General features: G+C 39.0%; 1 protein-coding gene across 1 annotated transcript; it reads right to left on the bottom strand.

The window, feature by feature from the left end:
• Positions 1-1,767: 1,767 nt before the first annotated feature.
• Positions 1,768-26,852, bottom strand: LOC148443163 (uncharacterized). Its single transcript, XM_088463136.1, has 3 exons — positions 26,786-26,852; positions 7,601-7,691; positions 1,768-3,891 (listed from the first exon to the last, which is right to left on the bottom strand). The coding sequence occupies exon 3, from the start codon at positions 3,889-3,891 to the stop codon at positions 1,768-1,770; it is 2,124 nt and encodes a 707-aa protein (XP_088319262.1). The 5' UTR covers positions 7,601-7,691; positions 26,786-26,852.

Genomic DNA, 26,852 nt, shown 5'->3' with positions numbered 1-26,852 from the left:
TGTACCACAGCGATGGAACCCTTTGGTTTTTATCCTGCCTGTCTTTTTTTCTTGTATGGCACTTTTGACCAAATAATTTTTAAAATTAGGTGCATTCCTATATATAAAATGTGGCATAGGGGGAATTATCTCTTTTAAAATGGGATCCTGTTTTATAATATACCAAATTTTTCTAAAGATTTGCTCCAATTTTTTATGTTGATAATTATATGTGGTGATAAAAGGTACTAAAGGTTTGTTTGAATTTTCCCTATTATTACCATTTCCCGAATTGGAGAATTGTTCATGTACTTATGTGTTTACTATGTACTAGATCTATGCACCTAGTCTGTTTTATGGTAAACATGCCCTTTTTAAAAATGGTTGCTCATTGCCCTGATGAGATGCTCCTCACGAGTTGAGATGCAACATTTGACCAACGTTAATTGGATATTTAAGGGTGGGGAGTTTGGTCACATGCCCCTCTCATGATTATGTCATGCCATTCCTTAAAAGTTGTTGTCACGTGATCGCAGCCATTACCACATTATCATAGGACGCCGGACGCACACGACCACGTGGTTGCAGTTGCATCATGTGGTCAGGTGCGCAACCTCCGGCTGAATACCCGTGCACTCCAAAGTATGGAGCGCATAGGTAAAAAGATGAACTTCCTACCAGGAGCCCGCGCATAGTTAATCAGCGTGGAGTGATGCCTGAGACACTTCCGCCGGAAGCGTCTTGCGTTCCAAGTGTTGGAACGCATGAAGTGCTACTATTATCTACTTAATATGTTTTAACACAATCAGCGGATATCAGTTACATTCATTCCAGCAGAGGATGTGTGTTAAAATAATGCTATGTCTTTGATTTAGAGTTTGAGCACACTTTTTAATTTTATGTAACCACACCCAGTCTGATGATGGGGGGTGGGACTAGCCATGAACCCTATATATACCCAGGATTTAGCAGCATAGATCTATCTTGATAAAGGCTTGTATAGCTGAAACGCGTTGATGTGTGATCTGTGGGGCTGCCATTGCCTAGCTGTCTAGGAGGAACCTGCACCAGAAAGGTGAATTGCTTGTTGGGGTAGCTATAAATCACCCCTTATGCGTGTTACTGAGCCTTTCTAAAAAGGTTGCCTATGGTACGCTGCCATTTTATTCATTCTATGTTTTTTATATTACTTTGGAAATAAATGTGATAATACTGCACTATGAGAGATCTTTATTTGTGATTTCTTTGAGATGCTGTAAAACACTGAAGGGTCTATTGTGCTAGTGTGTTTGAAGATTATCGTTAAAGAAGAAAAAGAGAAGTTTGTTTACATTGTCAACACTTTTTATATTCATCTGAGACTTTTATGGACTGAAGACTTTTATGTGACTTTACCTCATGAGGAGGAGCGCTTGAAATTTTTTTTTTTTTTTTCATTTTGATTTTCAGTGACGTGTGTAGGTCACATTCTTAAGCTGCACTCCGGTGGGCATTGGAGCACGGGTGTATACACCTTCTTTATTTATACCTATTATATTCAATTTAGTATGCTATATCTGCTGACCTTCATTCAATGAACCTTCAAAATGAATCATTATTTTATAAGTATGACTAGCGGTGTCATCTGTTTGCCCCATTCCACCCATCCATCCATCCATCCATCCATCTTAACCCCATTCTAACATTCTATTTATATACATTTTGCTGTCAGGAAATGCATAACAAAACTGTTAGTTCCTTAACATGAGTTGTTTAAATGAAAACACAAAAAAATAAATTAGCTTAGAATTATTTTGATATTTGCAAATACGGATGCATGAAAAACTCGTCCAATTTAAATCCATGATGTTTAAACATCTTACAAAGGCAGTAAAGCATACACAGTACAAATAAAATAACAATAACTTGTACAGCTATTAGAATTGCAATACTAGACTTCACTTGGTCAAGAGAATTATCAATTAGGTTATTGTCATCATCACTGATCATTTCATTTACTATCTGTGCATCTTTATGATTACTAATCTGAATCAAATGAGAATTTTTATGTTCCAACAATTTCATCAATCTAAATGTCAAGGGGCTAATGTGCACATTGAACTGAGGTGGAAAAACATCTTTATCTTGGTTTTGAGCATTATCAGAATTTGTTTGATCAGCAAAATTTGTTATCACAGTATGACCAATAGCAGTAAGTTGGCGTGGAGTGAAACAAAAGTTTGGCCTAGTAATGTTGCATGAAAGACTTCCATATGAATATTGTTTTTGGTTGGTGACTACGCAGTACAGCCCATCCATACTGGGGGTAACTTTGACTATAGGAACGCGCCATTTGGTTAATTTTACTGGACACAACATTGATAAAGCACTTGATTCATTCTGAATTTGACGATCGTAACCACAAACAGGAATTTTGACATTAAAAACATCACATCGACAAACATACTTGTATTTTATCATGGAACAGCAGTCAGTGTTTGGAGTTAACCATGAGTTTACCTCAGGATGAAATATGACCAATGAAGGTATATTTAATCGTTCCTTAAAAATGTTACTTTCTAGCAATCCCACAGATTTTATAGTTGCCAGTTTGTCAAATACAGAGGTTGCAATATTGAAAGCAGGAAGCGACAAAGTAAAAGATATGTACAATGCAGTTTCGGAACATGGAGTCTGCTGATGGCAGGTTGCTTTGTTGGGGTGAGGTGTTATAGATCCCAACTTTCGAATGGTGTTAAAATTAAGTTTCATGCATGGTGTGACACATTCCCAAAATTGTTTGGGATTATGAATGTTTGATATGCAGCCTGGGCAATATAGTTTAGCTAACTCTTCATCTGTTATCACATCTGGTACCTGCCCATGTTCCAGATCTGTAAGCAATGCTTTTACAATATTTAAAACAAAACTACCATAAGCACTACAAATGGACTCATTCTTCAGCTGACTCTGCTGTGTGTCTTTGTCAGACAGTGCCATTAGATGAGCAAGTTTTGCATTTGTATCACTCATTATTTTTACTAAATCCGTCATATTATATATTGTATAATGGTCCTCATTAGCCAATTCTCTAATACCACTGATCAGTGAGTTGGTAATATTTCCTCTATTTTGCTTTTGGAAACAGTTTATATGTTTCATTATGTGTTCTATATCAAACTTATTCCAGATTGACATACCTAGTGCAAATTGAAATGACATAGAGTTAGCAAGTTCATCCAGTCCTTTCTGCGAGCTGCTTAAAGCGTTTTGATAATTCAAGTCTTGACTTCTTCCCTGGTAATCAGTTATAATATCCGTCAACAAAGATTCATAAATCAATGAGCTGTTTACAGTTTCACAGTTTCCTAACTCTGACATTTTCCAGTTTGAAAAGTTAAGAACCACAGGCAAGTGGATGAAATCCACATTATTTAGCAATATCCCTGGGATAGGAGTTGCTTTAACTCCACTAAGAGGACCTTCCTGGAGCACAGGACATTGCACAGACCTGGACAAAAAGTGATTTTTAACATGGAGGGTGATTTTACCATAAACAATATTCCTGCCATCTATGTCACTCATTCTAACACAGAATTGTCCAGCATCTGACAGCCGGAGGTTTTTAATGATGATAGAACCATTTTGTTCAAATCCATTTAATCTTCCTTTAAATTGAAAACCAGTGTGTGCAGATTCATAGGGGTTGTTTTTTTGATTGCATATATTACACCACACAAATCCATCCTCAAAATCACAGTTTTGGCCCCAAATTATTCTAGGTGGGGTATTTGCCTCGTAAATCACTGGTAGCATGACATCATCACTAGTGTTGCTTTCAATGGTGTCTTGTGGTATATACAGCTTTATCTCTGAGCTTATACTGCCCCAAAATGAGATGGATAGGAATAGGAATAACCAAGGTGGGGTCATCTGAAAGACATGACATAACATGAGAGGTTAAATATACAATGATAAGTAACATAAGGTGTGGATATAATTTGTGTTTGCTTTGCCTATTTTAAATTTAAATATCATTATAGTATTATCACACAGCACAATATAATAGAGTTCTTTGAAAGTGCATAGTAATGAGGACACATTTTATAAGGTGTTTGTTAACGTCCATAAGATGAACCCTGACTGGCATTAGATTGATCAAATTGAATATTAGTATCAATTGCAATAAATGAGTCTTAAAATCTTTTAGGCTGAGCAGAGAGCAAATTTACTTGGTTAATATTCCAATGCATTCATTTTGTACATATACACAGACTATTGTAGTTTAAGCCTATTTTCCCACTAAGTTATCATTTATTTATATGGTGCCACAAAATGTCTGTAGATCCATACAGGCAGGGGCAGTTTAAGAGAAAAGAGGATGGAGCCCATTTTCAGTCTTCAAGGCAGAGCCGGCAGAAAACTAGGCCCCGAGGAGGAGAGGGTGGTCATAACTGCCCAAAGTGCCCATGGAGAAGGTGTGTGTGTTACGAAGGTGGTCATGCTAATGCCCATTCCCCCTGGATCTACCACTGGCTTTGACCTAAAGCAAGACAGGCCAGTACGACACAAACTTGCAGTGAATGATTAACAGAGAAAAACAGCATTCATGTGCAACCTTTTTAGTGGAAATAATGTTATTTATTATAAAGATACAATGTTTCTAGAGGACATGGAGCCTGCAGAGAAAACAAGACATCAAGGTAAGGGGAAAACTGGGTTATAGGGATATAGAGGGATGCTAATAGGCCACTTATCAGAGATGCTGAAGGCATTGTGGTGCTCCTATCTTTGGTCCCACCCAATGATTATATATAGAAATATTTTTTTTACAGGATGTGTTGGGAGTTGAGACTTAAAACCAGAATCCATCCAGACAAATAATGCTTACCTGAGTAACAGATAAAAAAGTTACAATGATTAAAGCAAGTGTAAAGCTGCATACACACACAACGATTTTGTTACCAACGATTTTATGAACGATTTTCTGTCAGATTATCTGTCAGATTTTTTAAAGTGCAATGAACGATTTTTTTGAACTACAAAAATTTTTGCATATTCCCTTAATGAAAATCATTCAGTTGGTCAGTATGACTGAACTACAAACTTCAAATGGGAACGTGCATGAACGATAATCATTCATCATTTTAACTCAGAATTTGAACGATTTTTTCAATGATTGAATCATCGTTATCGATAATCGTTCAAAAAATCGTGTGTGTATGCACCGTTTGGAAGTAGGTTGGACTATGAAGTGATGTTTAACTCTTGCAATTATGCTTATGTTCATATGAATCCCCAAATCCAGCACAAATTTATTATCCTAAGTAAGTTCCACTGACCAGGAAGTGAGAATGAACAAGAACAGTATAGTTCTCTCACACAAATAAAGAAGCAAGGGCATATTTACTAAGCAGAATGTACTGTAGTCCCCATCATTGCAATCAGAATTCCAGCACTCAGAATAGCGCTATTGGAATCCCTGTTCCAGAATCCTGACTGCTGGTATCCTGATGGTAAGTATTAGGGTTAAGGGGAGGGTTAGGGTTAGGAACTAGGGGGGAGGTTAGGTTTAGGGGTAAGGGTTTGGAACTAGGGGGAGGGTTAGGTTTAGGCTGTGAGAAAGATGGGTTAGAGGGAGGGTTAAGGGTTGGGGTTAGTATACTTACATACTTGTGTCGGGATTCTGACTGTCAGAATGCCGCTGTCTGTGTTTCTGCCGGCATCCCAACCACCGGGATCCTGTACCCAACTCTACTAAGCCTTATAGGGAGATAAAGTGGAGAGAAATTTTCAAATACAGCCAGTGAAATGACAGGAGCTGATTGGTTGGTACTTTCTCTCTCCACTTGATCTCTCTCTCTCCAAGGCTTAGTACATCTACCCTGCATTGTGAGTCCTCCTTTTGCAGTCTGTAAATGAGTCTTAGGGGTATGTTTATCATTGTTCTACATTTCTCAGCATTACCTAACAATCTGTATTGCCACTTATTGCAGTGATACAGATTGTAGTAGCGCAACAATTTATCAGTCATAAGTAGAATTTAAAGATGCTGTGAAAAGCCATCAGCGATGTAATTTTCCCTTCTGCATAAGCATAATGTTACTACAAAATATCTCTTTTCCTTTTCTCTTTTTTCTCACTGCATGTGTGAGCCAAAACAAGTGTGCATGCTCACTATGGGGTCAACCCAATTAGGTGCAAATTGTGAGGTGCGAGTTGCTATTTTCGCATAGCAATTTCATTTTGCAATCCAATTAGCAATTTTTTTTCATTCGCACCTCCCTGAGGGTGAGAGATGGAAAGGAAAATTTTCATTTTAAGGTTAAAATGTCGGGAAACTGCTTTTGAACATTTTGGTCACCCCCACCCTCACCTAATGACTAATTAGGCAATTGGAAGTTTCCAATTAGCTTTAATTAGTCCAATAAATACACGTCAGTTTTTGAGGTAAAAAAAAATTTCCTCAAATTACCCCCAAATCAACTTTTTCATTAGCTTAGGCACCCCAAATTTCATATTTTTTATAGAAAAATAATTTTATTTTGTATAAAAAAATTTCAGGTACCCCAAAATCACCTTTTTTTTCCATTTTTCATTTGCCTTTTGAGATTAAAAAGTTTGCTTTTTATAGTTTTTTTGTATTTTTTTTTAAAAAAGCACAAATCGGCCATTTGACACCATTTAAAAACCTAAGCATTTACATAACAGCAAGGAATTTATCCGACAGCTCTGTGAGTTAGCATAACACCATCCTTGATAAATTAGCACAATTCTCTATCCCCATAAAGATATATGGGGTAAACAGAAAGCTGCATTAAATGCAATTCAGAAGCACCACTTCATAGATAGACTAGAAGCAGTGAGTAAGCCTTTTGCCACTGGAAACATGTGTTTTTATAGGGAATCAGTATGTTTTACCGCCGTCCGCATGGCTGCCCAACACAGGAGGAAATCCTGATCGTCCTAAGGTAAGTACTAACTAACCTAATTCTACCCCCTAACCCTCCCTAAGGGGTGCCTAACCCTAACCCCCCTCTAAGTGCCTAAACTTGACCCCCCCTTCCCCGCAGCCTAAACCTAAGTCCCACAGGGGGGTGCCTAACCCTAACCTCCCCTCGGGGCTGCCTAACCTTAACCCCCCCTTCCCCTAGCCTAAACCTAACCTCCCAGGGGGGTGCCTAACCCTAAGTCCCCCCCGGGAGCCCTAAACCTAACCCCCCCCACGGTGCTGTCCGCATCCGGCTTACCTTCAATCAGTAAGCTGGGTGTCGGGCTCCCGGCATAGGTCTAATGACAGGCATCGGGATTTTGACACCTGTCATTGGTGCCTTGCCGGGATTAAGCAGTCGGGAAGCCGTCTGTCAGGATAAGGTCCGCCGGCTTCCCGACTGCATACCGTTTTATACACCCCTTAGTGTTTTGTTAGATTTTGCCACCATACAAAGCTGTGTTTTTGTATATTCGTAATGTGTTCATAATTGGTGGAACAGTGCATCAGGAGACCCAATAGCAAAGTTTGGGTAGATACCCAGTAATGCTATTTTCACTTTCTGGGCCCTCAATTTGCTGTCAATAAGCAGATAAACAATATCTTCTGAGCATGCACAAGACATTTCAAAATGTAGTAATGTTATGTTACCTTAATTGCTTTGTAATGTAATGTACTGCAAGTAGATTCAGAATTTCAGGTTCAGGCAAATGGTGGTCATTAACAAAAGGTTAATAATGTACTGAAAAGAGAGAAGAGCAAAGTAAGACAATATAACAATGGGCAATTAGAGTTAACAGGAACATAAATAGTGCAGGATTAACAACAGGGCGACAAGGGGCGGTCCCCCCACACATTAGGAGGATCCCACACATAGCTACATCACCATCATGGGAGGCACTGTGGCATATGTGAACTGGGGTTTCTGGGTGGCATAATGTGAACTGGAGGACCTACAGTGTATTAATCACTTTTGAGGTGCTGGAAGTATTTACACATTTTCAGAATATCACCAGTATATAATTTTGACAATTTTATTGGTAGGGCTCCCACAAATTGCCCTGGGTAATGAAAACACAAAATTAAGACAAGAAAAGAACAAAAAAACAAGAAGGAAATTATGGGTTCAGCTGACAAAATATCTGGAATGAGCACCAGAGCTCAAAAATGCCATCTCACATATACATATGTATATTTGATAAAAATGTGGTTATCCCATTAAAATAATAGTCAGTGCACTTTAGCAGTTATTGCAGAGAGGGAGAGGCATGGAATGCCCATTTTTGATTCAACACTTTAAATTTTTTTGGGTCTATTGTAAATGAATGAGAGCTCTCAGTAAATTGTGTATTTTAAGCCCTATGACAATTATTCCTAATGTGTCATTTAAAGAAAAATTTAATTTAAAAAAATTTAAAAAGAAGAAAAAAATTCCATCCACTATGAAGGCCAATATTTTGCTCTTCTGCCCTAGGTACTCATACCTATTCTTGTTGTATCAAGTGTTACCCTTACTATCTACAAGAACAAGTCACTAGACCTGTTCAATACTTCTTGATCAGAATAGTTGAGGTGTGCTGTAGTTGACTAAAAGACCAAATGCATGTGCAGAAAAGCTGAATGGGAACCTTCAGGGCACACCCTGCCCAACCCTCTTCCCTGGGACACAAAGCAAAGGAAACCAACAATTTTGTTATGGGCTAAATGATTAATTTGTATGCCCCAGGTAAAAAAAAATGTCCCTGAAATTATCTTATAAAGAAGCAAATAGCAAGATTTTAGTTTCACTCACATTTAATAAGGTGGTTTACAAGTCAAGTTTATACTTTATACTCATGGCATTTGCTCTTCGCTTTTATAGTATAATTTATAAGACTGGTGCTAAACTCACATTGCCATGGCAATACTAACATCAATACACAAAATAGAAGTAGCTCATAATCAATTTATTGGCCCATCACTGGTTCGTGTAAGGGAAGGGTTAATCTAGACAAGAAAAAAAATCTAATTCCTCTAACACTCTGCAATGGGCCAGCAAAAGTGTCATACTTCCTATATAATAATAGATTGCAGAGGACTCATTCAGACATTTACAAATATATGATATGCCACACAATGTTTCAAGGTGCCTTTGCTCAGGTGGTCCTACACTACATAATAATAGCCCCATTCCTGTGCTTCTATAGTGAAAGACAACTCACCTGGAGGCACCGAAGGACTCTCCAATATTCCTTCCAGCTACTTACAGGCCATGCAATGGGTCTTTAGAAACTGTTGTTCTGACAGTCCTACTTATCAGAGTCAGGACCCCATCCCAAACTGTTGAGATGAATGGGCATTTCCACAACATATGTAGAAAGGTTCCTTTACGGCCACATTGCTGCCTATAGCTTAGCTTCCGTAGCTTAGTATGGACCATATAACAATGGGAATAAATTTTATATTCAATTTCTTTGATATTGGCTTTAATAGAGGTCTTCACAGCCATCCCTCCTCATCCAGACACATCATCAAATGTCTTTTTCCCAAGCAATTTCAGATGGTTCTGCAGGGGTGGGTTAGGTAACTATTATGGAATAAAGACTAGAGATTATGTCCCGTCAATCAGTGTCATAAGTGCAAAAACGCTAAAAAGGTGTGAGTGGCCTGAGTTTTTGACTTAATAAGTGTATAAAACTTGGGGCCTGATTCAGACCCACTCGCGAGCGGCTGTCCGCTCGCAAGTGGGTCAATGTTCTGGGCTGAGCATGCGCACGACGGAGGGAGCTCCGTCGTGCGCATGCGCCAGATGCGACGAGCGAAGGAAAGTCCTTCGCTCGTTGTGTCTGATCAAAGGGGCGTGCTGTCGATGTTGATTGACAGCACGCCCCCTTTGGTAGGCGTGCCGGGGGCGTGCCTCCCTGACGGGGGCGTTCCCACGGGAACGCCTCCCGTCAGAAGCCGGCCCACTGACATCACTAGTGATGTCAGTGGGAGTGATTTTGGCTCTGATAGAGCCAAAATCACTCTGGAGCTTGCGGTTGAAAACCTCAACCGCAGGCTCCGGTTCGCAGTTTCGATGGTCAAGACCATCGCGGCCATCAAACTGCACGCTCGTATAGCCTGTGGGTGGTGACCCACAGCTATACGAGCGTCCAGGAGTACGCTCCATTTTCATGGAGGCCGGCCCTCATTCAGAGCGTGCGCTCTGCTCAGAGCGTATGGCTCTGAATGAGGGCCTTGGTTTGTAATTACCCAAATTGTAATCTAGGTGGTAAATCTTATTAATCACATTAATTTGCAAATGAGCATGGTGCAAAGACCCCCAAAATGTGTGAAAATCTTGTAATGCCAAAGGGTATGGATATGCCCAAATATATCCCAGAAGAAAATATAGGTGTTTAATTATATGTATCAAAGGAGATGGGTAGGGTGCAAGGTCCATTCACTTGTTTAATTTCCATACAGCCAACCTAAACCATTCACACGGAACAGCGTGGTTCAATAGTGGTCTTATTTGTGCAGTAAGCCAGGAAAGGAACTTAATTTTCTGATCTCTGATCAAAGCACTTTCAAGATCTACCCATGATATGATGAGGCTCAACTATGTAGCATGGTAGCAAATTTCAATGATGGGTAGGCCAAGGCCCCCATTAAAAGCAGGGTTAGCAAGACGAGCTCTGCAGTTTCATACCATCACACTCAAGGTTACCACATGGTTATTGAAGAGAAAGGGGTTAGGTACAGCAAATGCGAGCCCACCCGGCTAGGTCATCCTTAATAGACTACAAAAGAGGAGTATAAATAAACTTAGACAAAGGCTTTAGTAATATAAATTCCCAAATATTTAATAGCCACTGGGCACCACAAGTAATTAAAGTTGAGCTCTAAAAGCTCAACGTAGCATTTGCTGAGTATAAGGCGGCTGTATTGGAGCTCCTAATAATGAATGGGCCTATTACTTACAGTAAAGCATGCAGAAACTAGCATTTCCACATGTGTAACTGGCCCATAATGCATGAAGAATAGACCCCATAAACCTTTAACTTTATTTCTATCCTCATATAATCGCTTTAGCACTGTACTAACATTTCAAGGTATCATCATCAGGCCTGTTCCCATTTGTTAATGCCATTGTGTCCTACACAATGCTTAAGCATTTGTATACAACAATATTCTGTAAATATACAGGTGGTGTGATGGCTTCTTACTCTGGTCTACTGGTTATAAAAGGTACTATAGATATAAAACTATGTTCCTGATTACCTGTCTACACTACTGTTTATGTAAGGTAGATATAAGACTACAGTATGTTGATGGTCTGCAGTCTTAATTGACAACCAGAGAATGCTGCATGATTTTTCCTCATTGGGTGGCTGATTCTGAGTCACGTGCAAAGTGGCTGAAGTTGCAGACAGCCACTGAAACCTGATTTACTACCTTATGCTAATGCATGAATCCATAGGGCCAACGCAGGGGTTTGTGAAAACCTGAGCTGCCCATTGATTTTATTCCAGCTATCCCAGTCATCATCATTATTATTGGCACCTGCACCAACCTCATGCTAGGTGCAAAAAACCCCATCAGAAACAGGCTTCCATCCCTCATACAATAAAATAAATCAAACCCAAGAGTTGCTAATTATTTATAAGAAAACAATAAACATTAAACCTCTGCAGCTGTTTAGGATAAACCTCTCTGGGATTTATATTAAAAGACAGGGAGCTCCACCGATCACCACACATAGCAGGTACACCAGCACTTTTGTAATGGGTTTCCTCAGGTGGCAGCTTCCTTCTTTACCTCAGGCTCTGCACTCATCTTAATGCTCACAGCAAAAGCTCCTCTTCGGAGCATAGGCTTGAACATAATTTAGACCTGCTGAGGGCAGTGCAGGGGACCCCTCCCTGCGGAGCCCTACCCACAGCTCCCTGATGACCGATCAGTGGTGAAAACTGCATTGGAATCGGTTCAGTGGTTGTGGAGTTTATCGCAATGAGACAAACAGACATTTTAATTTATAAGTATTATAGAAGAGCTAAGATTACAAAAAAGCAAATAAACAATGCTAAAGGTCTAATGAAGACAGATGGTTCCAACTATGAGAATCATGTATTTAATAAAAATGATACACACAAAAAAAGGCAACACAGTTGCAGCACTTTCCAAATAATTACTAAGCATAAAACAATGTGTCAAGCGACAGCCTAAAACACAAACTACTGGATTAAACATTCCTTTGAAAGTAAAATTTACTGTATATGATCGCTCATGAAAAATGCATACACTTATATAAACTTAAATCCCAGCATTCTGTAATTGATATTCAGCAGTGAATAAGCAGTTTGCTGTGTGAGCTGTATGCTGAGCCTGTATAAGTTGATAATGCTCTGTCTCAGTTTTTCTGAAATGATGTATAGACTCTGGATAAATAGGGGCCTAATATAAGGGGCTAGAGAGAAGGGTTCACCTTATACATGAAACTCTTGCCTTACACATAAATCCCAATAAATCAAATGGGCCACTGATTCCACAATGTCTCACCGTTAGTAATGATCATAGGCAGCACTGTGCTGTCTGGGTGCAATACCAAAGCAGAACTCTGGTCCCGTCTGTTCCTGTGAAAATATTGCTGGTAACAATGCTCGCCCAAAATCCACAGTAATATCTCAAGTCTTTCAATAAGTGCAGTCATGCCAGAAGGTGATAGTGTCCACCCATAATAATAGATAAGAGGGCATTAAGATTACTTAATCCAAGAGCACAGTCCAAACGGGATGTTGACAGGAGAGCAGTAGGTCAAAGAACAGCACTATCCTAATGTGTTTCATCACAACTTCGTCACTTTTTTAAAGGTGAGAGAGCTTCCTGTGGTGCTGTCCTCATAAATACAATTTTAATTGTCTTTAATAGTGAATAACAGATGGATAATTAATTTGGTGCTTCACATAACAAATTAGAGCATATATAAACTCACAGTACTATTTATTAGACATAAAGGGCCAATTGTAATAAGGTGAGAGTTTAGAAAATTAGAGCTTAGCAGTAAACTCTGACACTATTACATTGGTCGTGTTTTATTGGGAAAACATCTGAATGAGAGTTTAAATTGTGACAGTTTTTTTAGTCTAACAACATTTGAGTTTGCATGTTCCCGGACTCTATTACACTGGCCGAGTGACAGTTGTGCCCTTATATTAAGGCTGCATCTAAAAACGGATTTCTCCATAGAGAATTTTGGAGGGGGGGCATGGTGTTTAAGGGGCTACACCCCAAAAGCTATTAGAGGTATGGATCTGAAATTTGGCATGGCCGGGTATAACTGTCACTGGGTACTGCATGCCAAATTTCAGGGCAAAAACATAAAAAATTAGGATTTGGGAATAATCTAAAGCTCCAACTTTTACTTTTTTCTGACATTCTCAATTAGGACCACTTTTCTGCTTTAGTCTATGGGGGTTTTTTGGGAAGGCAAAACACAGGATAGGGGTGGAATTTAGACTTGGGGTTTGTTTTATTAGGTAACTATTGTGCCAGGGTACATGGTTTTGGGGTTCAGGTAAATTAGAAAGTTACAGTTTTAAAACTATTACCTCAATAATGTGCCATTGTAGAGATAGGACTTTTCAACTTGTTGCGCAGCCGCAGTAGGAGCCTCCAGCAGGTGTAATAACTGTGGCTTCACTTGGGTGCACAAAGATGGCCATCATTTGTGGGCTTTAGCGGTGGTGGGCTCGGGGGAAAAAAGCTGGCGTTAGCTGCAACGGGAGCTGGTGGAAAGGCGCGGGGGCTAGCGGGCATTAGCTGTGGCCAGAACCTGGGGACAGTAGAGGGCTTTAGCGGTGGCGGTGGCAGTGCAGATGGCAGTGGGGCAGGCGCTGGGACCTGGGGGAGGTAGCAGCACACAGAATGCAGGCTCGGATCTGGTAGATCCATGATACCTGCTTCTGTGTTTAATTTAAAAAAATGGCGTGGCCTCACCCCCCAGAAAACAACAAGTACTGGGCTTTGGAGCCCCAGTACTGGTTGTGCTAAATACAGGGGACAAATGACATAGGGGTCCCCCGTATTAAACACAACCAGCACCAGTCTTTTCAGAACCTGTCCTGGTTGCCAAAATACTGTGCTGGCTGTTCTCTAGGGGGCGGGGCTATGCTTTTTAAAAAAAAAAAAATACATATTAAATTATTAACAGTTGTGTAGATGGATCTTACTGCTACATTCATGCATCTGTGACTTATTGATTTTACTTTCTCAGGTGCATACGCACTGCCAGTGAGCCCTTTGTTGCCCACTGATGCCCCCTTTACACTGCACCACTGCTGCAGCTACCCCACATGCCTTGCACTCTGCATCTCCCATACCAACCTCCTGTGTGCTGTCCCTTCTTCCACCTGCGTTAGTGTACCATTTTGTTGCCCTTCTCCTGTGAAGGTGGCCCGGTTTGCTCATCCAAACCCTGATAGTTAATACATTTTAAAAAAGCTATGAAATTTCATAGACAAAAAAACCTTACAGTTTCATATGTCCCATTAAGGCTGCTTAGACATAATCTGAAAATTCACAAAACCTATTGATTTTCTGCCACTCAAACTTCAAAAAGCAATTAAATGATCATTAAGGCTGACGCCTTAATGGACGTGCTCCTTGCATCACACCCTGTGGTTAACTGCAGATTCAACACTCTCATAGAATGAGATTGCTGTCACTCACAAAATGGTGGAGCTGCTAATTCACAGAATAGTGTGCTCATTGGAATACACACATGCAGTCTATGCAACTGAGGTTTGAGCAGTTATGTGGCTCCCACATCCCACTCTTCCCATTTAATCACCAAAACAATCTCACTGGTTTCCAACATCCTTCTCACTGCATACATTTATCTCATTTAGAATACATGTTAAGCTCCCTTATTTTTAAAAATATCATACTCTGTCTATGCATGTACACTTTCTTCCCCTATATGCCTCCATGCTGCTATATATTCCCCAATCCCTACTGTTATGTGGTCTCCCAACTGTGATATAAGTATATAAACGAAAAGCTAAAGAAAAACTTCTATCCGAATGTGAAAGAGAACTGATAACCTTTCTAAATGAATTATAAATATTTCCCATCCCCATACACATGACCTTTTGATACATGCCCACAACACTTCCATTGTACTACCCCATGTCAGGGCGATTCTATGCATTTGCATTGTTACTACCCAGTTACCACCCTAAAATGCCCACATTTATGGAAAAGCAGATCTGGCAGAGTTCGGTACCACTCAGAATAGGATGTATATATGCAAAAATGGGTACATTTGCAGAAAATTGCTATTTGTGTCTGTGCACAAAGAACTGTGTGACTCAGAATCAGCCCCTACTATGCCTACACTGGGACGATGTTGTTCTGATTTGTCCAAATCGGAGCGACAAATCATGCATATTGTGCAGTGTGCATGCACAAACGTGACAATATCGTTTGTGGCTCCATTCATGTTAATAGAGTGTCCCTGGACATTGGCGCGATTGCAGGTTGCACAGGTGTGTACCCACCATAAGAGAAAATCCTGTCTTGTCACTGCAGATATTTACAAGTCCATTCCAGGGCAGTACACATGATCTCTCCAGGATGTAGTCAGCATCCCAGCTGACAGGATGCCGATGGTCTAAATACTGGTGCCAGAATTCTGACAGCAGTCGGGATCCCGGCTCCAAAATACCGACCATCGGCATCCCGAAGGTAAGTATCGGGGGTAAGGTTAGGGTGCAGGGTAAGTGTTTAATCACTAAGGGGTGGGTTAGGGTTAGGCACTCAGGGGGAGGGTTAGGTTTAGGGTGTGGGGAGGGGGGGTTAGGTTTATGCACTAGGGGGGTGCCTCTCGGTGCTGGTTTGACTCTGCTGACTACTTGATTCTTAATGGACTTAACCTAAGCAGCATGGGGGCTGGTATTAGATCCTTTGCATATGCATACTTTATATATCTATATGTGCTCTCCCATCCCACACTGTGCTCTCCCATTCCTCACTGTGCTCTCCCATTCCACACTGCTCTCCCATCCCCATCCCACACTGTGCTCTCTCATCCCCCACTGTGCTTCCCAACCCTATCCCATACTCCCCCCAGGCTGCACTTACCTGCTGGAACTTCCTGGCAACTTCTGGTAAGTCCTCATGAGTCCTCCTGACTGCTGCCGCTGGCTGGGAGTCGGGACTGGAGAGGCAGAGCAGAGCACTGTGGTGGGGGTGTGGCTGCCTAATGACTGTTTCTCTCTTTCAGCCAGTGATCTGAGGAAACAGTTCAGCTCAATCAGACTCCTCAGATCACTGGCTGAGAGATCAAGGAGTCAGGCAGTAGTCCCGCCCCCACCACAGTGCTGAGCTTTTCCAAGCCCCGGCGACCAGCAGCAGTGAGTAACACACAGACCAGCTGGCCCTGCTGCTATGTCTATATGCAGCATACGGGATGGCTTCAGGTCATTTCTACCCACCAGGGATCAGCAGGGGCCCTGTACATGTCTGCACCCTGCTGATCACTGCAGCAGCAGCAGTACACTCCGGGGCCCCCTAGGACCTAGGGGCCCGGTACAGTTTTATAGAGGGGTATTTTTTTGCTCAAAGCAAAAAAAGAAAAAAAACAAATGCCTATTCTGGGGCACTCTTAACATAAATACTGAAAAATACAATATGTTCATGAAATAATGAGTAAATAGAATATAAAGCTTAACATTTAATAGAGAACCTTAAAAAAAGGGGGAGTATTCTACCATGAGGTAAAGTCTACAGAATATATAAAAGACATACAAGAATACGTACAAATGTATCAACACGGAATAGACGTGGTCAATCAAATGAAGCAATTTATGAAATCAAATATTGCACACAAACATGTAAAGAATCTCGAGTTAATAATGTACATGATAGAACAACATGTAAGTCAAAATCCACAGGGGATTATAGTAGTCAAAGGTGATCTTAATTGATATAAGGATCAATCATAACAAGAAATTAGCATTTTCATATAAAATAAAGTCAAATGGAGTCAGTAGGCTGATCACAGATATAATGCAAATCAATATATTCAGATATATAATACGTTGTTTCAAAGGAGAATTCTTATCTGAAAATAAAGCATGTGGGGAAAATTGTTTAGATTATAAAGCAACACCCTATTCCCTGGTGAATTAGTTAGATGATCTTATATGGTAGGGAAAACACAGAACACACTCAATTATACACGCATGTTAGGTCAGCAGAATGGTTTCAGAATGTAGAGACTTGGATATAGGTACTGATCTGTACCCAGATAGTGAATGATCATATATTAAATAATTTGTGTAAAGAGAAACATTTTTAATTATATATATATGGAATCAAGTCTAAGGAGACTGAGGGTAAGACCTTGTGTATCATTACTCATGGACACAATAATACATATGGACCATTGAAGGAAGTAAGACCTGAGATACAATTGTGCACACTCACTTCTGCTGTCGCCTTTCTACATCAAACAGGGGATGAGAGAGTGAGTGATACATTAGTCCCAGGGGAAATAAACAGCAATGCTTCTGCTTTCTGGGGTGTCAACTATGTCTCTCCCCTGTTGTCAAAGCATTGCAGGGGGGGTATCATAGAAGGGAGACCCATATGAGAGAGCTTTGGTAGAGGGAAATAAGAGAGAAAAGGAGAAGATGGGGATGTGTGCTAATTGAATCAATGTGAAATGGTAATTATCAGGCAAAATACAGTTAAAAGAAATTGATAGCCTATAGTACAAAGTAAAGGTGTAGACACATAGGGGAGTAATGTCCCTTCATAGGTAATACACTGTGTATTAGGTAATAGAGGTATACAATATACCCTGTATCTCACTGAGAGATGGATTGGGAGAGAGACTAAGGAGGGCACTATGTGTGTGGCAAGGAAGCAAGACCTGGAGTTCAAGATCGAGGGGTCCCCTCTAGTTTCCCCTGTCAGAATAAAACAGGGGATCAGAGGATGGGAGAGCCACGTAAAAAACAGGGAGAAAAAAATCAGAGCAATGCTACCATACAATGAGGAATCAGCTGCAGTTCTCCCATTACCTAACGGCATAGCAGGGATATAGGTACTGATATAGTACTTGCCGAAGAACTCAGCCATGGCAGCCTGATAGAGAGGATAGAATAGTACCTTTGGTCTGTTGTCCAAAATATGATTGTCTGCAGAGCAGGTGTGTAGTGGGTGGCATGCAGTATGCAGATAGCGGGAACAAGGACGCGCGTTTTGCCGGGAGGCTTGGTCACCTGATTGCTGAGTTACCCTTGTGTCTCCTGCCTTTTACAAGCAGAAGGCCCAATCATAATGGTTTACTAAGGAGTCGTTGCTAACATGGCCAATGGTGTGAGCTCCTTATTAAGTCTGCATGAATAAGTGCTGCTAAAGGGGAGTGTGCTAATGGTAGATCATTAGCATAAGTAAACAAAGTAAATGAGCATGACTGGAACATGATTAAATCAGCGTTTACAGGGAGAACAATATTGAAAGTAATACAAATGTCAAGAAAAATGTTATATTCCCAGCGCACACCTTCTTGCACCTCAGATTCATATTAAATTGACATCTATATGTAATGGTAAATATATAGCAGAATATAAATAAATAAATAATCAAAAAGATAGAATTCATGAATAAAAACTCTTTTATTTGAACATATGCAGTTCATAATATTAAAACCAAAAATTTGGATACTAATGGATACTAATGAAAGTGTATATATCGATTCAAAATAAAAAATATATCTAAGAAATAGGATGATTGATTAAAAATTGTTAATAATGTAATGGAAATGCTTCCTAATACCGGCATACATGACACATAGATAAGACAAGGAACAATACAAACAAAATACAACGAAACATCAACTGCCAACACAGTGTAGCATTAATCATGTAGTTCGCTGGAATATTTCCTTAGGTTGGAAAAATGTTGATGTAATAATAGTAATAATAGTACGTGGTACACAATCCTAGTCTCTCAAACTGAGGGGGCGATACGCTATATGCATTTTACTCACCCCCTTTATTGTCAAAAGCCTTGGACAGCTGTGTAGTCCTTTTTGATGCTTTTACCAAATGCTGATTTAAAGGTGTTACCATGGGTAAAGAGTGGCTAGAGTTGCCTTATCTATGTGTCATGTATACCGGTATTTGGAAGCATTTCCATTATTATCAATTTTTAATCAATCAACCTATTTCTTATATATATTTTTAATTTTGAAATGATATATACACTTTTAGTGCTCCTATATCCATGAGTTCATTAGTATCCACATTTTTGGTTTTAATATTATGAACTGCATATGTTCAAATAAATTAGTTTTTATTCATGAATTCTATTTTTTGATTATTTATTTATATTCTGCTATATATTCACCATTATATATAGATGTCAATTTAATATGAATCTGAGGTGCAAGAAGGTGTGCCCTGGGAATATAACATTTTTCTTGATTATCTTACCTTTTTGGGGCCTGTAATGTTCCCCATCTACCAGTATTCTAATAGCAGCAACTGAGCACTCAGTACTCTTTTTGTATATGTGACAGAACTAGCGCAGCCACAACAACTCCCTTTTCTTATTAATGCAAATGTCACTCTGGGATCCAGAAATCTGAAAAGATGATTACAAATTAAGATTTGTAGGACAACATAAAAGCTATTGAAAGGGATATGTGTCTGATAATAACAAGGTGAACCAGAAATAATGGGAAATGTATATAATATACAGAAAACAGAATCGACACAAAAATTAGATGGTGTGACTGAAAAATGAGAGATAAGGAAGAGATGTAACTATTAGTGTAAGTGTGCAAAGAAATATAATATTATTTAGTGAATGAAAAAATAAGGACACAAAATATATAAAATGTAAAATATAAAAAGTAAAAAGTGAAAAAATAAAATTAAATAAGGATAAGAAATTATGATAATAAATATGAGAATAGGGTATCTTGGATAAAAAAATAAATGGAAATGGAAAAAAAATATTAAAATATATAAATATTGTTGAGTGAAAATAAAGCAGAACAAGTTAATAAGTATAAGGAAAGGAGTGGAAGTAAAACATGATACAGGGAGCAGATAGAGAGTGATTCAACAGGGAGGAATAATATACAGTCTCAAAGGGGAAAGGAAAAAAATGGAAAAAAAATATTAACTGAGAGAAAGGGGATAAAAATCTGGTTAGGATACTAAAAAATGTAGTATAAGTGAACATTAAAATTAAAGGATTCAGAAAAGTTTAAATACCTAATCAAGGTAATATAATGTAGGAAGGTGAAGGAACAGGGAAAGAACATGAGAGTAGGAAAAATCTAATAAATCATGAATAATGTGAGTGAGTTAGTAAAAAAGTGGGTATCAAGTATACAGTGAAGGTCTACATGTGCAAAAACAAATAAGAAAAGCATGATAGGTATGTAATATGTGATAGGTGGTGGTGCCTGTTTATGGGATGAAGAGTGTGAATGTGTATAGAGATAATTGCGGTGAGTAAAATAAAAGGTGTAGGGAAAGGGGTGAAAATGAAGTGAGAGCATAATGGGTAATAAATGTGTGAGGTAGAAGGTAAGAAAGGAGGTGAGAAACGTAAAAGAGAAAGATTAGGAAAAAAGGTTGAGGTATAGTGCGTGTCATGGTTGGAAAGAAAAGGAGAGAAAAAAGAAGAGAAAATAATAATAAGTGAAAAGGGAAGAAAAGAGAACAATAAAATAGAAAATAGTAATAATGATAGTAAATAGGAAGTAAATGCAAAATAGACAATAAAAAATATATTAGTAAATGATGAATAATGGATAGTAATCAATATTGATGATAAGTAAGGAGGAGAAAAAAAGAGAAGAAATAAGGAATAAAGACCTGTTGGATTATAGTTTATGAGACATATGAATTAATGGGGAGGGCAAGTCCAAAGGGACCGGCCAGTGCATAATGAATTCGAGATGGGGGAGAGAAAGTGTTAAAAGGGGAATCATATATATATATATAGTACCCCAAACGTCTAGAGGATCTGTCATTTGGATATATGCCATATCTAGGATCAATCCACAAGAAACACATTCTAATTGATATTTTCATTCATACCACCAGGTATGAGTGTGCCTAATTTGAAAATCCACTCGCTTTCCTTCTTTTGGAGGGCCCTATTTAAGTCACCACTTCTAAGACCTAATAGAATTTTCTCTAAACAGAAGACCTTGAAATCTTTTTTCCATCCGGAGTGTTTCTGTTGAAATGTCTGACTACAGACGTAAGTTGTTTCATTCTTTGGGTATCTGTATCAGCATTGCATATATCACCGAGATGTTCAAGAATTCTGACTTTCATCATCTTTGAGGTCATCCCAATGTATTTCTTATCACAGTACAGATGATGCAATAAATGATGTTCGTAGTTTTGCAGTTGAAGAAATCCTTAATTTTGTTTTCTTGGCCAAATTCATCCTTGATGGTGTTAATATTTAGTTATATGTGAGCAGATTTTACAACCCCCACATGGATAGCTTCCAATTAAGGGAGATACTTTCTTTGGTTTGTAGGTGAAGTGACTTTTCACTAACTGATCATTTAAATTAGGCCCTCCGCCAGCTCATGTTAACCTTCTCATCCAGTTTCCTAGCCAGATAGTCATTTGATCGAAAAATATGCCAATATTTCTGCACTATGTCTCACGCCTCTCTCCAGTTGCTGCAGAAATCTCCAATGAATCTAATGGTGTTAGTTATATCTTTTTTGGGTTTATCACTGAAGAAGAGAGTCTCTGTTGGTTATAAGGACTTCATTCTTGGCTTTTTTAATCAAAAGCTTACTGTACCCTCGTTCTTGTAATCTCAAGATTAGATCCTTGCTATGAATCTTCACCCAAACAGTTGCATCGTAGTCTGAGATATTCTCCTTTTGGGATATTTTTCACAGTTGGAGGAAAGTGGGAGCTATTGCTGTGAAGTAAACTGTTGGTGGATGTTCCTTTTCTATAGATCTCAGTATGTATTTTTTTTTCCCCTCTAAAGATCCTAAGGTCCAGGAAGGCCATGCTGGTGCTACTGAAGTTGTATGTTAATTTCAAATTTATATCATTATTATTTGGGTGCATGACAAAGGTGTCTAATTCTTTTTGTGAGCCATCCCAGATCACAGGATCACATCTATGTACCACATCCATGAAATTATATGATGGGTGTGGATATCATTTCATTCATGAAAAATGTATTCCCTCTCCCACCATCCTAGGAAGAGGTTAGCGTATGTGGGTGCACACGCTGCCCCCATTGCTGTTCCTCTTGTCTGGATGTTGAAGCTGTTGTTGAATACACAATAATTGTGGTGTAGCACAAAGTCCAGAAGTTTGAGAAGAAAAACTTGAAAATCACCCATTCCCTCTATTGTGAGGTAGTATCTGACTGCTTTAATCCCTAGTTCATGAATGATAGATGTGTATAGGGATTCAATATCTAGACTAATGATAATGTGTGTGTTCTCAAGTACCACATCATGTATATTTTTAAGTACATCAGTTGTATCTCTGGTGTATGATGGAAGACTGAGAACGTGATGCCACAAATGGATGTCAAGAAAACAGCTAGCTCTTTCCAACAGTCCCCCATTCCCTGACATTATTGGTCTGCCAGGTGGATTAGTCAGATCTTTATGGACCTTGGGCAGGAGATACCCTTGGGCGCCCCCTTTCACTGTGCCTGCACAGTTATACTCAGGATGTCCAGTGAAATCAGGCTCCTGGTGCCAGTGAAGCTAATAAAGGCTTTTTAAAGCTTTTTAAATAGAGCCCTAGGGGTAAATTTACTAAAGTGAGAGTTTTTAGAAGTGACTTTTAAAAGTTATGTAGTCTATAGCAACCAATTAGATTCTAGCTATTGTCCTCTAGAAGGTGCTAGTTAAATGTTAAGTAGAATCTGATTGGTTGCTATGGGCAACATCACTTTTATAACTCACTTCTAAAAACTCTCACTTTAGTAAATTTGCCCCCTAAATGTGGAATGTATAATCATGTTTTTTGCATGTGGTCTTTACCTTGGTAAGCTTACAAAGTTCAAGTTTAAAGTGTTCTATATTCTATGTTGTTTACTTTATTTGTTTTTATGTCTACTACTTGCATGGAACTGTGTACACCTTGTGTAAGATGTACAATTAGTATTGCTCATAGATTTAGGGGCTCAGACCACAATTTATACTTGAAAATTAGATGTCTGGATTAGATACAGATATGTAATGATCTGTACTTGAATTGCTTTGTAACTAGCAACAAAAAATGTTTTCAATAATTGTTTGTATCAACTATATGATCTTTCAAGGTTTTGACTCAATTTTTTTCAATAAAGACTAGAAATAAGACATCCTTGCTGTTGCTAGCCATTGTTTAAAAAAAATCCTATAATATTAACCAAAAAATAGAAAGTGATTTACAGGTTGATCAATGAGGTGTGCGATGTTGGACTGTTTATTATAAGTGGCTCCCTTTGTTGTTGCTCCTATGAATATTATAAATTATTGTTCTAATATTTATTTGCACCTGTTTTTTAATAAAATAATACAAGCTTTTCTAAACTAAAGGAGAAATCTAAAGTTATTCCTGATGAAGTAGATTCATCCAAGAATGGAAAATTGGCTTGGTTCTTTATCATAGTAGCTTCAACCCCCAATAAAATGAGACCTAGTGTTCCCGCTAGGCTGTTTTAGCGGGGCGCGGCGCCCTGACCTCCTTCTGGAGGAGGGCAAAAAGCGCCCTGCCCTAACAGCCTGCGGGAGCCATTCTCACCCGCGGGACGCAGCGTCCCGCGGGTGGACAAACATGCGGTGACCCGGTCTCCCTTTCTGCAGCACTTGGGGGCTGCCCGGCATGTCCGTAAGCGCCGGGCACGCCCCCAAGTATGATGAAAAGGGGGACGTGTCTTATAGACACGCCCCCTTTTCGTAACCACGCCCCTTTTCGGACACGCGCGCGCACAACATTGCCCTCTCTAGCTCCGGCGCCCTGCCTGCCGCCGGAGCTAGAGGGAACACTAAAACCCATTACATTGTATAGTTACATCAACACACCTGGCATGATCCCATTGTGGCTGTTGGTACCGGCACTTTTTTTTAGGATTACAGGTTTCTTGTGCCTGCCTCTAATAGGACCATCAAGTAAAACCATTTCTTAGCATTTCCTACCTTTCTGGTAGTTAACACTTTTTATTAAGGTATTGTATCAAGCAGTGGGAAGAGTGGAAACAATCAGCTTCTACCTATCATTTTATAGAATGTTCTTTGTAAATGCTACCTCAGAGCTGATTGGTTGTTTTGTGCAAATACTTCACTGGTCCACTTCTTCACTCTTTTCTCTTTTCACTGCTTGATACATCAACCTCAGGCCCAGATTTACCAATGAGTGATATTCTTGTTATCACTTATTATTACTAATCTTAAAAGGTGCTCCAACCAATCAGCTCCTAATTGTCATTTTTCAAACAGATGACAGTTAGGAGCTGATTGTTTGGAGCAACATTTAAGATTAGTAATGAGTGATAATAAGAATATCACTCGTTGATAATTATGGGCCTCAGTCTCTTATAACCACTATACTGTATAGTTCAATTAGTCACAAATAGAGGCATAAACAAGCAGCTCTTAGCCTATGCAGCTTGAAGCAATCACAGCCTGGCCGCCAATGTCCTTGAGCACAGTTACAGTTGTTACAGCTACTACTTATATTTTAATGCTGTGTCTTCTACAAAGAATTTGATGAAACAATAAGCCTTTTATCAATACATAACTGACCAATTTGTACTTGTTTGCTAGACATAAAACAGACAGTTAACCTACTCCATATTGAATAATTGTCATAGAAAATTGTTACTTTCTCAAATCACTATTGCTATAAGGAGGAATTTGCAAATGTGTAAAGGACACTTCTACTTGAAAAACAATTACATGTATTTCATGAATTCCAGAGCAGAAACAGTAGAATACTATGTAAATACTAAAAGATAAAAGGTCAAATTACATCTAATTTTATAATAATATTTACTATGAAATGAACTGCATAAATATGTTTTTGTACAAGGATAGCTGAATAAGGCAAATGATGTACAGATATCAAGGGGTAAATTTACTAAGTTTCGAGATGGTCCTGATTATCAAAGTGATTTATCTCGCTGGTACTGGACAAAATTCGGGTGATTTAATCCCTTTTTTTTATACAAAATTTGCCAAGGCGATTTGAGGCTAAACGATTTTTTCGATGGGATACTTTACGTTGACAAGGGGACATGAACATTCGAAAACAGGTGAGTGTGTAAGTGTGTTTATGGATGCAATAAAGCTTTATTTTTACTATGTGTTGTGTGTCTTATTAACCATTTTAACCATTTCTTTACAGGTGAACTATAGGTACCAGTGGGCCCTTAATGCCCTGCATACATATTGTGGTTCTCCAAGTACCAGCATGCGGGGGATGCTTGCTGTGACCTGTAGTTCCACTGTAAAGACAATGTGAATTATTCTTATTTTTACACAATACACTAACACAATCAACCCGCCACCCACTACCCAGGGGTGGCGGGGATAGCCCTGGGCTATCAACTTAGGCCAGGGGTGCCCTGGAGAGGATGACCCCTTTATTGGGGGGTCCCCAACTCCCCAGGGATCCCTGGCCTGGGCTGACTAACAGTCAGGGCTAATGCTGTGGCTGGGGGGCCCGGTGAAAAGGCACCCCTGGCTGCGTGGCATCAGTCCCCCTTTAGAAAGGGTCCAGGGCTGGTTTTAAATATACAGGGGACCTCACGTAAAATTTTTTCTCCGTATATTTAAAACCAGCTCTGTCCCTGCTGCCTATTGCTGGTTTGTAATTTACAGTGGAACCCTACACATTTTTTCCATGTAAATTAAGAACCAGGACAGGCTGGCAAGTGTCTTGGGGGGGGACCTCACATAATTTTTTTTTACAAATTAACCCTATTTTAACCATTTACAGAAAGAAACATACACAATCCACAATGATTTGTGTATGTTTCTGACCATCTCACAGCTCATGGGGTTGAGAGTTTGCAAAGTGATTTTGACAGAGAGTTTGCTTCTATCTCACCCGAGCTTGTCATCCCGATTTTTGGTAAATTTGAGAGATGTACTGTATATTCTAGGTGAAAAGTACTTCCGATTTGGCCTGATGGTAATTTGATTCGAGATTGCTATCTCACCCGAGTTTTATGAGTGAGCTGAGAGAAATCTCTCTCTAACTCACCCGACTTTACCTTTAGTAAATTTGCAAGCAGGAAAAAAAAAATCAATAAATCATCCGAGATGGTCATCTCCATCTATTTTGATTCTTAGTAAATTTACCCCCAGGAGAGGGGAAAAAGTTATCTGAAAATTAATTATCTAAAAAATATTTGTACAAAAAGTAGATGGGATGCTTATGAATGCTACAAATATAATACTGATAATAATAATAATAATAATAATAATAATAATAATAATAATAATTTACACATATGTCCTTTTAAAATGAAAGATATGTATAATCTAAAACCAGGAACAATACAAAGCAATATAACACATTTACATACTAACTAGACATAATTAGCAGTAGGAGGTATATTTTATCTGAAAATACACAACTTAAACTACTAAATGCTAAAGTGATGGCATCCCAAACCATAATAATTGATGGCCTCAGTATACAGCATTGCTACAAAATACTTACATGATTTTTATGTATTATTTACTAATATCTCATGTGCATCATAAATTGGATACTTTCTGTTCCTTCCATCATTAAAAATGTTATTATTCATTTTAAACTGCTCAATCTATGCAAAAGTGTAAAACTAACTTACGAGCTGGGAAATATCAGTTCTCCCCCAATGATATTTGTATCCATTTTCATGTTGGCTGACCTTATAT

The sequence above is a fragment of the Taudactylus pleione genome, unplaced genomic scaffold (assembly GCF_031769625.1).
Source record: "Taudactylus pleione unplaced genomic scaffold, aTauple2 ptg001326l, whole genome shotgun sequence".
NCBI lineage: Eukaryota > Metazoa > Chordata > Amphibia > Anura > Myobatrachidae > Taudactylus > Taudactylus pleione.
The sequence above is the reverse complement of the archived record's forward strand: the minus strand, read 5'-3'. Positions and strand labels throughout refer to the sequence as shown.